The 13,675-nt window shown below is 38.0% G+C and overlaps 1 protein-coding gene across 3 annotated transcripts in view; it reads left to right on the top strand.

Moving 5' to 3' along the window:
- Window positions 1-3,169: 3,169 nt before the first annotated feature.
- The window catches only part of LOC101466725 (voltage-dependent L-type calcium channel subunit beta-4), a 26,612-nt gene continuing 16,106 nt past the window's right edge, over window positions 3,170-13,675 (top strand). The window contains exons 1-2 of one of the 3 annotated variants that reach the window (XM_012916085.3): window positions 3,170-3,391; window positions 4,889-4,972. In XM_012916085.3, coding sequence (XP_012771539.1) covers window positions 3,329-3,391; window positions 4,889-4,972 — 147 coding nt within the window. In that variant the 5' untranslated portion in view covers window positions 3,170-3,328. Of the gene's footprint in view, window positions 3,392-4,888; window positions 4,973-9,970; window positions 10,423-13,675 lie in introns of those variants that run through there. The other 2 variants (XM_012916086.3, XM_004575366.4) reach the window with 2 other exon arrangements.

Below are 13,675 nucleotides of genomic sequence, written 5' to 3'. Positions count from 1 at the left end.
GTATTTTTTGTTTTTTTCAATATATGAAAAAAAAGTGCCACGCACTGACACACAGAGGAACATTAGCAATACCTTTATTTTTTTGTTTTTGCCTCCGGGACACTATACATCACATGCTTCCTCTGCAGAAGCCAAAAATAAAGTTTCTGCTTAGATTTTGTTATCCTTGCCAGCGGACCGTTATGTTTTCATCCAGGCTTCATGCGATGCACGCCTGCAGATACAAGAGATCGCGTGAGAGAAGAGATGTGTTATTGACCAGGTGAGTGCAGAGGCATTCAGGTACCTTGGAGGAAAAAAAACAAACAACAGATAAGAACCACTCAGTGTCTCAGAGGGCTGACTAATGGAGGAGCTGGCTTGCGCTATAACATGTTCTTTGTTAAAGCTGAAGCTTCTCTGCAGATACAAGTAAAACATACTGCATGCATCTGTTGTGACATTTTGCTAGAAAATTATTTTAAATGATCTAATAACAACATAAACTCAATTATCTTATGAAAAAAGAAAATGTTGCAGATCTACTCTCAAAATTTTACAGCCAAAAAGCGTTTGGCACAATTCTCAGTTGGAAAACTGTGATCTTTATTTGCAGTTAGACAAACTGAACCAAGAGCTCTTCTAGTAAATTAAAATGTGTTTTTGCAGTTTCAGATGCAGGACAGTCCATCAAATTGATTGTGACCACTTCATTGACTTAAAACTGATGTGTGCTGTAATTTACTGACTCACCGTGAAGTTATAGAACCACACGGATTTCTCCCAAAGATCGGGTTATGTGACAGATAGTAATATTACTGCTTTTGACCAATCAGCAGTGGCTTGAACAATGTCAAACTTCTGTGTTATTCCAGAATTCCAGTTTTTCCACATCACCTGCTCCCACACTTGTGCTCATAACATCAAAACTAATCATGGTAAATTGAGACCAATGCAGTGTGTTCGATAGTTGTTCTAAATGTTGTTGTTTCTCTTGGATATTTAGGCATTAGTGAAATTTGTGGCACAAAAATGGTGGCATGATATTTGATCATACACCCTGTTCATGTAAAACTAGCACAAATGATGCTAAGCATCAGCATTTAAGACACTGTGAGTACCAGTGAAATAACTTAAATCTTTTAAAAAAAAAAAAGTATAAATGATCAGGATTTTGATTGCAAAAGCTGCCACACAGGACAGGCTAGAAAGAAAGACAGAAAGAAAGAAAGAAAGAAAGAAAGAAAGAAAGAAAGAAAGAAAGAAAGAAAGAAAGAAAGAAAGAAAGAAAGAAAGACATTCAAAGAGAGTGACACAGTCTGGAAGCCTGGAATAGGTAGGAAACAAACGATTTCAAGGACTGGAAAGAAAACTGGTGAGAGATGTGTCTAAAGACAGAACAAGTGTCAGGACACCAGCGAATGACTTAGCAAAGTTGGGAATTATAGTCTTGAAGAAATAAAAAAAATCACTAGAACCCTGTACAGGAGTGGACTGCGAGGTTTCAGACCAAGAAAAACCTTCAAGCCAGATTGAAGTATGCAAAGATATACAACAAGGAGAAAGAGAATGGGCTGAGATTGCTCTGAGACAACACATTACACAGCTAACCGTTAGCATCAGGGGGGTTAATAATAATTTTGATCCTGGTAGTTTTTGATTTTTGTGAAATTATTTTGTTTCTGTGTGCAAATTAAAATAATATAAGCATCCAAAATATAACAGGAATGTCTGGAAAAGCTCTGCTCTAATTAACAGCACTTTGTAAATACTTAAAGAAATTACATTTTTATTGGGGCCTAGTGCTTTGTCTGTACATCTGTGGTGTATACAGTAAAAGAAATGTCATTTCATGTACCCGATGCACTAACTCAAATGGACAGTGGTGAAAACATACTTCAGTTGTGCCCCTGAACCTACTGGTGGGTCCAATAAACAGTGTTCGGTCCTTGTTACGGTCCCTTTGATTATACTGCCATCTGCTGAGCAAAACGTGAAACAACATGAAAGTGGGGTTTGCAGAGAATATGAATAGTTGGTATTAGCTCAACATTAATATGTCGATAACATACACAGTTCCTTTCTAAGTTCTCACAATCCCAAGTCTTTCTTGGGACTGAATAAAAACCCCTACTAACCTGATTTATTTGTTCAGATTTTTCCTGAAGGCTAGTCCACGTTTCTGCATAGGTGTACTGTCTGCGAGTCTATATTTGGGGAGGGTAAATCGCCCCCTATAAGCATACATGCCACATATCACTGATGCCTGCTTACAGTACAGGCAGGTATCAGTTTGGTGATGCAGAAATGAAACAAAGAAATGGAAACTTACCTGTTTTCTTGTTACATAAAAATGATTTTAATAAGCCAAACGCTTGTTGGAAGAGCTGATGAGACAACAAACGAACTCATCACTGGAGGGAAATAAAAAGAATCTCTTGGCAACCGTTTAGTATAATGAGAACTGCAGAAGCTGAAACAGCCAAGAGCTAGATCCAAAGCTAAAGGTAATCATGACGGACAGCAGAAAAGAAAGACACTGTTATATGTAGAATTATTATTGGGGTTATTAATTTTATGACAGGGGTGCACCTAAATTAGACATAACAATAGCTTCATCAACCTTGAGTATCCCCCCCCCCCCCCACACACACACACACACACACGGGAACACAATATATATATATAAAGGTCCCTCAGTTTAAGTGTCAGAGAATTTTTTTTTACTTTTTTATTTTAAAGGTTCACAAGACTTAACGTTTGAAGTGTGCCGAGAAGAAGAAATCTTTCTGTTTTTGTAGAGGTGTAGCCTCTAAAATAGCAGTGCATATGAAGCTCATTTACTCTCAGTGGTTTTTAAATTGTTTTAAATTTTGTTTACTATTTTGAACACACATGAATACACGTGAAAACAAGATAAAACAAGACAAAATAGGATGTTATATGTATTCTTCATTATCACACTTCAGCAACAGCAGTGGTTTTTTTTAATAAACTGCCGAATAAATGTGTCAGGGGCTGTTAGGGCTTTGAGCTTAAATTAGCTCCCTGTTATGTTTAAAATAGTCACCTGAGGCGTTTTAAATGGTAACACCCCCCTCCTCTGCTTCTAAAATAGGTCCGTCCATCATCAGGGCGCATCTGGTTTTGAGTGGCTCGAGCGGCTGCAGTGTGTCTGATTTAGCTCCCGGCGCGCGCGGCAGGAACAAGCAGCGGGAACACCTGTCTCGTGACGAGCGCTCATGTTCTCCTGTGTGGCGTGAAACTGGAGCACGCAGCCCGGAACCCGCCGCCCCTCCGCTGGGCTGGACCAGAGCAGCCAGCCCTCTGGACCGATGTCCTGGCCGAAATGTCCCGGCACATCTACATACGAAACAAGATTGGCGAGGGCATCCAAGCGCCCATCTTTCAGGTAGGTCAGGTGTCTTCAAGGCTGCTAGTTACAGTTGCGGAGGCTACATTTTAATTTAAAAGTGAAGAAAAAGTCTTTTAAATTTAATTAAAATAAAAATGTAACCAGAATAATTCTGTAGCTCAGTCCACTACAAGCGTTATGGTGACAGCAAAAGGTAGCTTTGTTTTAAAAAGAAAAACAACCCCCCGCTGTAATACATTATGAATATAGGCTTTAAAATACCTAACTGTACTGTTTTAGTATTTAAATATCTATGAGACTGTTGACACAAAACAAAGCATAGATGGTCAACTCTTTATTTTTATTTTAACTTTGTGTTTTGCAATGCACATCTTTCCACCTTTATACTCTCTAGGTGACAGTATAGTTTAGATATTAAGAACAATAAGTGAACTGTGTGTTGGGGAATAACAGATCAGTGATGTTTTACTTAATAAAAGTTTTATTTTTTGAGTGGACTTTAGTTCTACTTAATAAACTACATTATTTGGAAATCTCGCTTTCATAATGGTTTTATTGACTTACTGATTCACCTCAACGTAATTATTTTGAGCCTTTACACATGCTTTCTTCCTTGCCCATGCTTTTCTACTTAATGACTTTCTTCCTTGTTTATTTATGAATCAAAGCATTACAGAACAGATAGAAAAGACATAGTCATACCAGTGTGTCAGCATTTCAGTGGCTTCAGTTTAAGGTGCATTCCACTTGATGTTTAAAAGTCATGCTTTTATTACAGCTTTTTGCAGTTTCAGCTCACAGAAATGCCTTACTTGCCTTGCATCTATAAAGAACATAAGACTGGCCTAAGCTTTCTAACAGTGCATCTATTTTAATAGCTGTGGTAGATATAAAGGGAAGGAAGTGCATCAGTCCCCCGATATCAGCCCCCTGCTAGATAGCTGATAATTTATTTTTCTCCAGTTTGATCAATCTTTACTGTGTGTAATAATAGCGGGTCAGTTCTTGGCTTTGGGCTCTTAGCTTGAAAGTGAGAGGCAGAAGAGGGATGGTGACCCAGATTAATGGCCCTGTTTTATAAATTCAGGGAAGTAGGCTCTGACTTTTTAATGGTGACATTGTCATTAACTCTGGAGATTTGAACAGAAATGGGGCAAATCACTGGCAGATAATTAATTTACCTCCCTGGAGATGAACTCTGTTGGTATATTTGGATTTTTTGGAGGAGAGAAAGAAAGAAAGTCACGAGTGAGGTAAGGAGAAAAGTAAGTTGGCAAGTGCAGCGTATAATGCAGAAACGTATAATAGAAGTTAGCTTGTGTTGCATGTCAGATGGCTTGTAAGGTTGACCTTATCTAATCTTGGAAAGAGCATCAGCTGCTGTGTGAAGCACATGTGCCCGAATGTCACTTTGCATCATGTATTAGTCTCATGTGGCATTTCAGCAAGCGATCCAAATATAATGGATGTGCACAAGAAAACGTAAGAGTTGACACTGTAGCTGCTGGTTAAGAGTTCATTTTTTTCCGTCAGGTGAACCGAGGGACTTATTCCAGGAGGAGTCGCCTCAAGAGGTCTGACGGCAGCACCACCTCCACCAGCTTCATCCTCAGACAGGTACTGCAGGGAACAGATGCTCTGAATGGTTGTAAAATTGTGGTTTGACGTGGATATTTCTGTGCATTTATACCAAATAATGGAAATTTGATAGAAACAACAACAACAAAAAAAACACATATAGTTTAGCATAGCATTAATTGCTCCATGTATCAAATTTTTCCCTAAATTAAATCCTTGTTAAGATATTTGCTTACCCTGTGTTGTAAATGGGCTACATCATACATGGTGTTTTTTACTGAACAGGATCTTCATACCTCAAAAAAAACAAAAAACAAAAAAAAAAACAGCTATTCATGATTTTTACTCTGCTGAGTTTCTGATTGATGATCACACATTTACGACATACACTGCTTTTGACTGCAGGGGGTGGTAAAGTGCAGGTAGTAGAAGGTGGCAGTGCACCAATTACATATTTAGATGCAGTTATACAACATCTTTTCTTTCAATATAAAGTACTTAACAATATTATTAGGTCATCTGATATAAAAACAAGACAACACCAGTATTTTAAGAGTCAAAAATGTGTTCAAACTAACAATTATATCATTATTTATTAGGCAAATACCAAATTGAATTCACATTTTCATACCCAAATCCGAGCTGGCACTCTGGACTACTCTGAGAATACAGAAATTAACAAAGCATAACAATCAAGCACTAAAATGAATTGCAAATAAATAACTATAATTTTACATCTTAATCAAAAAATATCAATGTGCTTTACAATTTTTTTCTGTTTTTTTGTTAAGCAGTACATTTGAAAATTTATAAATAACAATAATAATCAGATTTTAGCATCTAATTTCTAATTTCTATTCAAGAGCTTGGATCAACCATTACAGAAGCATAAAAATGATGCTGCCAATTACCAAAAGTGTTAATTTAGAGCAGCTGTGGCATAAACCCTGCATCAGGCAGTGTCTAATACTGCATAAAATGCAAAATATGAACATTTACAGCATATCTGAATATGGTGTCATTTAGTTATTCCTTAAAACAATCAATCAGTTCTGGTGCTTTACTGGAAACATAAGGGGCAGTAGATTTTACTGTTTTATTATTGTGTAGTGTTGGTTGGTGTGTTGAAAATTTTGTCTAATGATATCTTTAAAATTATTGGCGTTATAGGCAACAGAGCGAAATTATTATTATTATTGTAGTTGTTGTTATTATTAATCTATTTTTTGCATAAGCAGGGATTTATATAGGATTACAATGGCCCATTCCTCTGTCATTTATACATAAAAAAAGAAAAAATAGATCAAATATAACAACCAAAATAACCAAATAGTGTAGCATTCTTAGTCTCTATTAGAAAATATTGTGTTGTTGGCACAGGGCTGTGGAGTCGGGCCTCAGCAGGCTGGCTGTTCTGCTTTTAGGTTAAATGTAATGGTAGTTTTTGCTCCCACTGTTTTTACTCAGCATATGGCTCATTAGTGTTAATGTTTAATTAATGTTCCCATAGCTAAGTTGGCTTTTAAAAGTGGACTTACATTTAGACTTATATTTCCAAAATTTGGGGCAGAAATTATTCTGCATTGAGGAAAAATACGTGTTAGTCTTGAGTAAGATGTTGCCTCTTCTTCACCGAACAAACCAGCTTCAATATTTAAAATGGAAAAAAGTGCATAAAGCAGACACAGCTCGTCTGTTTTTATCAAAAGTTATTTTTGGAGCATCTCTGCTCTCTTTTCTTCATCCTCCATCTGTCTTTACTGTTGTTGAATGTGGCACAGAGCCTGTCACAGCTCTCAGCAGACTCTTATTCATGGTGTTACCCAGCATGCTATACTCAGTGGTGTAATTTTTTTTTATAAATGTGCCGTTTCTAGTGTTAGTAATAGTTATTCTGTACTATTTTTTATGTTGAAGAAAGTTTATTTAATGTATATGAGTCATATGGTTGTGAGTAAGGCGGTCTGCTTAAAATACACTCATCAAGCTTCTAGTTGCCAGTAATGTAGTGCATTTAAACCCCAGTGCACATTTTGTTGGTTCACTGGTATATTAATATTGGAAAAATGAATTTTATGTTAAGTTGAGAGCAGCATCTGGGTACAGGGTATGTTAAATGTGCTTGATTATGGTAAAAATGATCAGTACTAAAGTACACAGCTATTTCGTTTAGTTATCATTAACATTTTAGCCATTGCTGAAAATTATAAACAATTTATATTTGTTAGTCTGTGTTCAAAGAGCTAAATCTAGGGGCTAAATGCTAAGAGCTAAATGTACTTTTCTTGTTGACCAAAGGCCATCTTTTGTCGTCTTGGCTCAAGCGAGCTAAACATTAATTTAATTTGAGCCTTTAGGTAGGCGCAGAAGCAAACCATTGTATGGCATGAGCCAAAAAAAAGTGTGAAACTGATTATTATTAGATTATTGTGCTGACAAGTTATAGTATATTTTTCAATTTGTTTAGACCAAATGTGAAACTGAAATGGTTAGCCAATTGAATTTGCTTATTTCTCTGTTTTGTGACTTAAAACTGAATTTCTTTGAATTTGGAACTGTTCATGTGATTTTATTTAAAAAAAAAAAAGGTAAACAGCACCTTCTCATCACATTTGGATTTGACCATCCAACGAATAAGCTGATATTCTTTTTACCTTTAGACAAGATTTCCCTAATTTTTGTGTAGTGATTTCTTGACTCATTTACGCTCTACCCAACTGCTCAGAACATACAAACATGTGGTACCAAATGGGAAGCTGCAGAGTGCCCTCTGGTAGACAACCTATGCAATATCAGCACTCATAACATGGTTGAAGGGTGTTTCTCCATTCTTTCTTTCCGTTTTTAATATTGTCATTTGTGGTTTCATTTTTATTTAAAAATGATGATACCATCAATTGTCAAATAGCTAATATCTGCCAATTATATTGGTCTGGCTCAAGTATTTTCTTAATTGATTGGTTAACTTAAAGAATTTCCAAGAGTTTTCTAAAGCATGTGTCCACTAGGGCTGCCACAAACGACTAATCAGATCATGCATCCATTGAACGTAAAACGTACAGCTTATTGCACCAGCATGCATCTGCTCTTATATAACTATCATTAGCTTACAGCTTTAAGTGTTTCAGGTATGTGCTAACTAAAAATAAAGACAAGATGATAGTTTATTAAATTTTAATGAAATTCGCAGATTGTTTCGGTGAAGTTTAATAAACTCCGTGCTATCTAAAATATAACAGGACACCGGAGTATATTCTCCAGCATCTCACACTTCTGATGATCAGTTGTTTGCTTGACGTTTATTCAGCTGTGTAAAAACTATAACTTTAATCTCAGCCAAACCGATTTACTCAGGAACAAATAAAATACTGAAAAAAGCCAAACAATAACATTTTTAAGTTATCTAAGTGACTTATATATGTTTAACCTGAGTAGCGAAAGACGGTGGTGGGTTTGAAAACAATTTGCCGGGAGTCCGGTGTTCTCACGGGCTGTAGTGAGCCTTGAACCCCGGCTAGCTATCGAGCTAGTGGGTAACAGACGTCTCCGAAAATGTCGGAGCGCGTTTGAAAATATGCGGTGTCTTGATAAACTGAGCAGATATTTGAGGTTTACACAGCTACATTCTCGCCTGAAAATATGTTTAACGTTTATTTTGTGACCCAGAAAGAATAATAAGAGTAATATTGCTGCTGCCATTGTTGGAAACGGAGCAGGGCTGCGCTATGAATTCTGGGATAGGTTGGGCCACGAAGTATACACCCGACCCATCCTTCAAATCTGGGGAAATGAAGGGCGCATTTGTCGGAGTCTTCGTTGTGTCGCTGTAACGTAATCGGCCTACAAATGCGGGCAAAGGAGGATGCCGTTCCTGAATTTGGACACAGCTACAATACTGGACACTGCTTCTTCTTCTTCGGGGTTTAACGGCAGCTGACATCCTTGTACATGCAGTGCTGCCATCTTCTGTTTCAGTCCGTTATTACACTCTTAAATCCTACTACTTATTGCCACGTTTTTGGGATCTTACAAAGCTTCAAACGACGCGTCGACTATTAAATTAGTCGTCGACGATTTTGATAGTTGACATAATCGTGACTAGTCAACTAATCGTAGCAGCCCTAGTGTCCACCCATTTTTCTTTTTCCCAGTAGCTAAATAATCCGGTATCATTGATAAAAGAGATTATCAGTAAATATTCACCCACAAAATATTCATTTTTAAGTATTAGTTGTTTCAGTTTAGTTGGAGCAGACCTTTTCAGCAGCACCTATTTTTGGCTTAGCACAGGTTTTACTGATCACATTAACTACGCCTGCGTACATAAATAGAACCGATTCTCTGCAGGTCTCATCAGTAACACCTGTGTTTTTGCACCATTTCAAATGAAAAGCGTTTGTATTCAGATGCCATGAAAATGGTTTCTTTTTAGTAATAACATATTATTTAAGCATTAACTGCTGACCTATGTGGAGAGGACTTTGAAACCACATTAAGGCCTTAATGCCAGGAAATGATTTATAAATATAAAAGTTACATTAACATTTAAAGAGATAAGGAGATAAGGCGTGTTTGGACTGTGATACCCTAAAAAATTGTACTTTCTATGTCTTTAGTAATTATTTTAAGTATTTCTTAACAAAAGATTGGCTCAGGTTCAATCCAAACCATTCAGTACCTGACTTTTATTTTATTTTAGTGCTATTAGTGGTGTAGATGTGTCACAACCACATTAATTCTCAAAAGAAAAATGAACTTCCATGAATTTAAATCCATGTTTCTAATAATTCTCCTGTTATTTTAGCTATTTAGCTGTTTTGTCTTTCTCTGGAGAATAAATAAGCAGAGTGAGAAAGAGAGGTAGCAAGGAAATGGAGGGTGCTGATCCCCCATCCCCCTCCCCCGATCCCTGCTACCTCCCCGCACTAACAAAAAAAAAAAAAAAAAAAAAAATCAAGGAGAGCGCTCATCCAAGATGAGTGGACAGCCAGTCAGCCAATCAGCTTCTTGCACATTGGCTCTGTCATCAGGCTTGGATATTGAGGAAGGATCCACTGCTCTGCTGCTGCCTCTGCTGCTCTCGCTGTTGTATATGTGTGTGTGTGTGCGAGGAAGCCTGATGAAATGAAATGCCAGGATTGGGCTACCTCCAGGGAGAGCCTCTCCATCCTATAACGTGAGCCAGCCAGCAGCACTCTGGGATCGGGGAGAAGCTGCATCCATCAAGCGACGGGCCTCCGGAGGACCAGGCGTGATCCAACGGGAGGGGAGATTTTTTTTTTTTAATCATTCTTCTCTGCTGTGGAGAGAAGGGATTGTTGTCACCCCCCACATCCATCCTTTTTTTTTAAATCTGGGGCCCCCTCCTTCCTCGTCCGCCTACACTCTTTTTGTTTTTTACCCCCTCGTTCTTCTAGAGGCGCTCACTGGAATATCAAACCTCCATGTATGACAATTTGTACCTGCATGGATTTGAAGACTCGGAGGCGGTGAGTGTTTGGATGGGTGTGTGTGTGAGTCTGCTTTTGTGCTCTCAGCTGTGTGTTTTTTGATGGAAGTAGCTCACTGCACACACACACATATATATACACACATATGAGGCCTTCGATGGGTAAGCCAACGGTACAGTGTAGCGTGATCGTGGGTTATGCTTGACTAGGAGGGGGTTGGGTGGGTGGGTGTTTGGCAGATGGCTTCTGATGTGTGACATTCACACTGTTGTGCGTGTTTTGCTTTATCTGCATGTGTAGTTGTGCATGTGATGGCAATCTGCCTATAAAGCTGTAAGATTGGACGTCAGGAAACCATCGGATCCAGAAGGAGCCATTTAGTGCTCATCACACTCATGAGGTGAACCAAGCCCAGATTCAAAGATTCAAAGATGCTAATCACTCGTTTCTCCACTCTGATAGATCCTCATTCCCACATTTGACTTTCTCAGAAATTGTCGAGCTGAGTGTTTTTTTTGTTTTGTTTTTTTAATCTGATCGTGCCACTGTGTGCTGTAAGGGCTCTGACGAGGCTTGGCGAAACATGCATCGTGATGTCATGAAGTGGATTCTGATGCTGATGAGTCACATGCTGAAGCTACTCCATTGGATAATAGCTCAAGTGCTACAGTGCACCCTCAAATCTTCCGCACAGATACATGAGATTGAGTTGAGCAGTGATGCAAAAATCACATCGGGGGGAAAAAGACGTTTTATATAAAATTGGTGGACTTGTGAAAACCAGATTATGAGACACATGGTCAAGATTAAAAACTGCAGAGACTTATGTGTTCTGACTTGTAATCTAACATTTAGACATTGCGCCCAATGAACTGCATCCTTATAATGCAACTCTGTCATTATTTGCTCCTTTCTTTCTGACTTGATACCCTGAAACTGAAGCTCAGGCCTCCTGTTCTAAATTAGCACTTCGCCTCCAAGTTAAAACTGAGATAACCCAAATTATATCATTATGACATCAGCAGGGTTATTTTCCCCCAGACCTGACAAAACTCCCTTTAGAGCCACAGATAACACCATGTAACAGCTCTCACAGGCTGAGGGTGAATAAACTGTACAGATGGACTATGTGTTTGATACAGCTGAAAAACAGCCAGCAGGAACATAGTGATGTGTTTGTTCCTCTGTAATCTTTTTGTTCTTGGAAGTCCTACAAAAACACCCAGTTAGTCTGGGATGGGATGCTTACATTTCAAATGAGCAGCGTGCTGAAGTCAGGCCTTGCCACTGCTGGCTTGTAAAAAAAACAGCAAAAAAACAAAACAAAACAGAAAGTGCTTAGTTGTGATGACTAAATTGATTGATCTTCTTGGGAGTAATGGTCTTCCTTAATTGAATCATCATTAGTGGCTGATTGTTTAGATTAAAACAGCAGAAGGAAGCACTTGATCCAGTCGTGTTTGAGCAAAAAATGTTGCACTGAAGGAATTCCTACTGGGTGGCTGGATGAACTGCTGCAAGCCTGGCGTTTTTTTTGAGGCTGTAAGTGAAAGAAAAAATCCTGACAGGTTGCAAAAAAATGGACCATCGATATCCTGTATCAGATGTAAGGGATACGCAAGCAGGTGCCAAAATTTGTAAATTAAATGTACACGAATAGCATGCTAATAAGAAATTTCAGCATAACCGGTATAAAAATGTGCAAATATCATCCAACAAAGTGACAAAAGCTCCTTTTCTCTGTCAGCAAACTACCTAATTAAGTACTTGAAGAAGATGACGACTTCTTATGCGCTGGCGATTGACATGCTAACATTAGCTGCAGGTCCTTTGGCAAATTTGGCTTTTAACCTATCAAATATTCTCCACTTATCAGCTTTTAGAGATATCATTATTTTGTGTTTAACCAGGTGTTTCCGACAGGTTAGATGTATTGCCCTGACCAGCTTTGCATTTTGCACTACAAATGCTGCCGAGAGCATAGAGTCTGCATCGAGTTTTGTTACAACACCTGCTTTCAGCTTGGCACTGCCACCATTACCTTGCATTTGTTCTTCAACACATCTCAGGGGTCACGTCGCGTGGCCTCGCTCCGATTCTTCTTCTCTAACTCAGATCTGCTCTGTTGGTGTATAGGGGGGAAAAAAGTCAGGACAGTATAGTATTGCAGTAGTTGCACAGACACCACATATTGATATTTTAATAAATACATTAAAATGCACTGACAATACCATTAACCAGAGATCTCTTATCCACCATTGTCCTGAGATAACATTAGCCAAGCAAACTGAAATTAGATTGGTTCAACTGAAAAAAAACCCATCCAACAGTGGACACATTTAGCTGAACAAAGCTACCTTCTAATTTGGAACAAGCCAACGGCTCAGTCACACGAGTAAAAACATGACAGCAACTGCTTTACATCTAAAATAATAACAGATGGCTGTCTGATTGTATTGAATTTTGTTTTACATATAGTAGAAGGAGGGTAGAAGAGGACTTTACTGCTGGTTACCAGCTGGTTGTATCCTGGTTGTATATCTTAAATGTCAATTTCTGTATATGTAGATAGCAACAAATATGTAATAAAAAAAAAAGGTTTATGACAGTGAATTGCTGCATTATCAGAAACAGATTACATGTAATCGCCAGCTTGACCCCAATCAATTGCAGACCGTCTGTCTTATTAACCGAGGTTTTCGTCACAGTGTTGTTATGTTTGGCATTTGGCATTTTTTTTGACCCAAAACAACAAAAGAAAATCTGAAGTGAGATAACTTTATCTTATTAGACAAAACAAGTATTAACATAGTTTAACTTTAAGGAAATAATTTGGAGCTGGTATTGGAGTAACATCGTATCGTGGGGTGCTTGGGGATTCCCACTTTTAGTGCTGTGGTTACTTGGTAGTTTTGACCCAACCCTGCTGATTAGAGGTCTTCAGTTTGCACAGTGTGTTTGGTCTGTAAAACAAGTCATGGGCAGATACTTGCATATGTTTGTCTTATAAAAGCAAACAAGGTATTACTGTTTTAACTGCACCAAGTAAGCGAGCAGAATAGACAGTCATGTTTGTTAAAAATAATTAACAATTTTTTAAAAACAGTTTTAGCAAGCTTTTTTTTGTGGTCACATGACGTTTTCATTGAAAACCTTACAGCAAGGCCTGCACACTAATTTAAAAGCAAAAGGAAACTAATGCAAAAATTTTCCCCCAGTGGTCACTCTGTTTAGTGTTTTTTCATTGTTACTCATTAGTTTATATTTCATTGTCTTATTTTGATATTCTTTG

Source organism: Maylandia zebra, linkage group LG23, assembly GCF_041146795.1.
Source record: "Maylandia zebra isolate NMK-2024a linkage group LG23, Mzebra_GT3a, whole genome shotgun sequence".
NCBI classification, from domain to species: domain Eukaryota; kingdom Metazoa; phylum Chordata; class Actinopteri; order Cichliformes; family Cichlidae; genus Maylandia; species Maylandia zebra.
The sequence above is the reverse complement of the archived record's forward strand: the minus strand, read 5'-3'. Positions and strand labels throughout refer to the sequence as shown.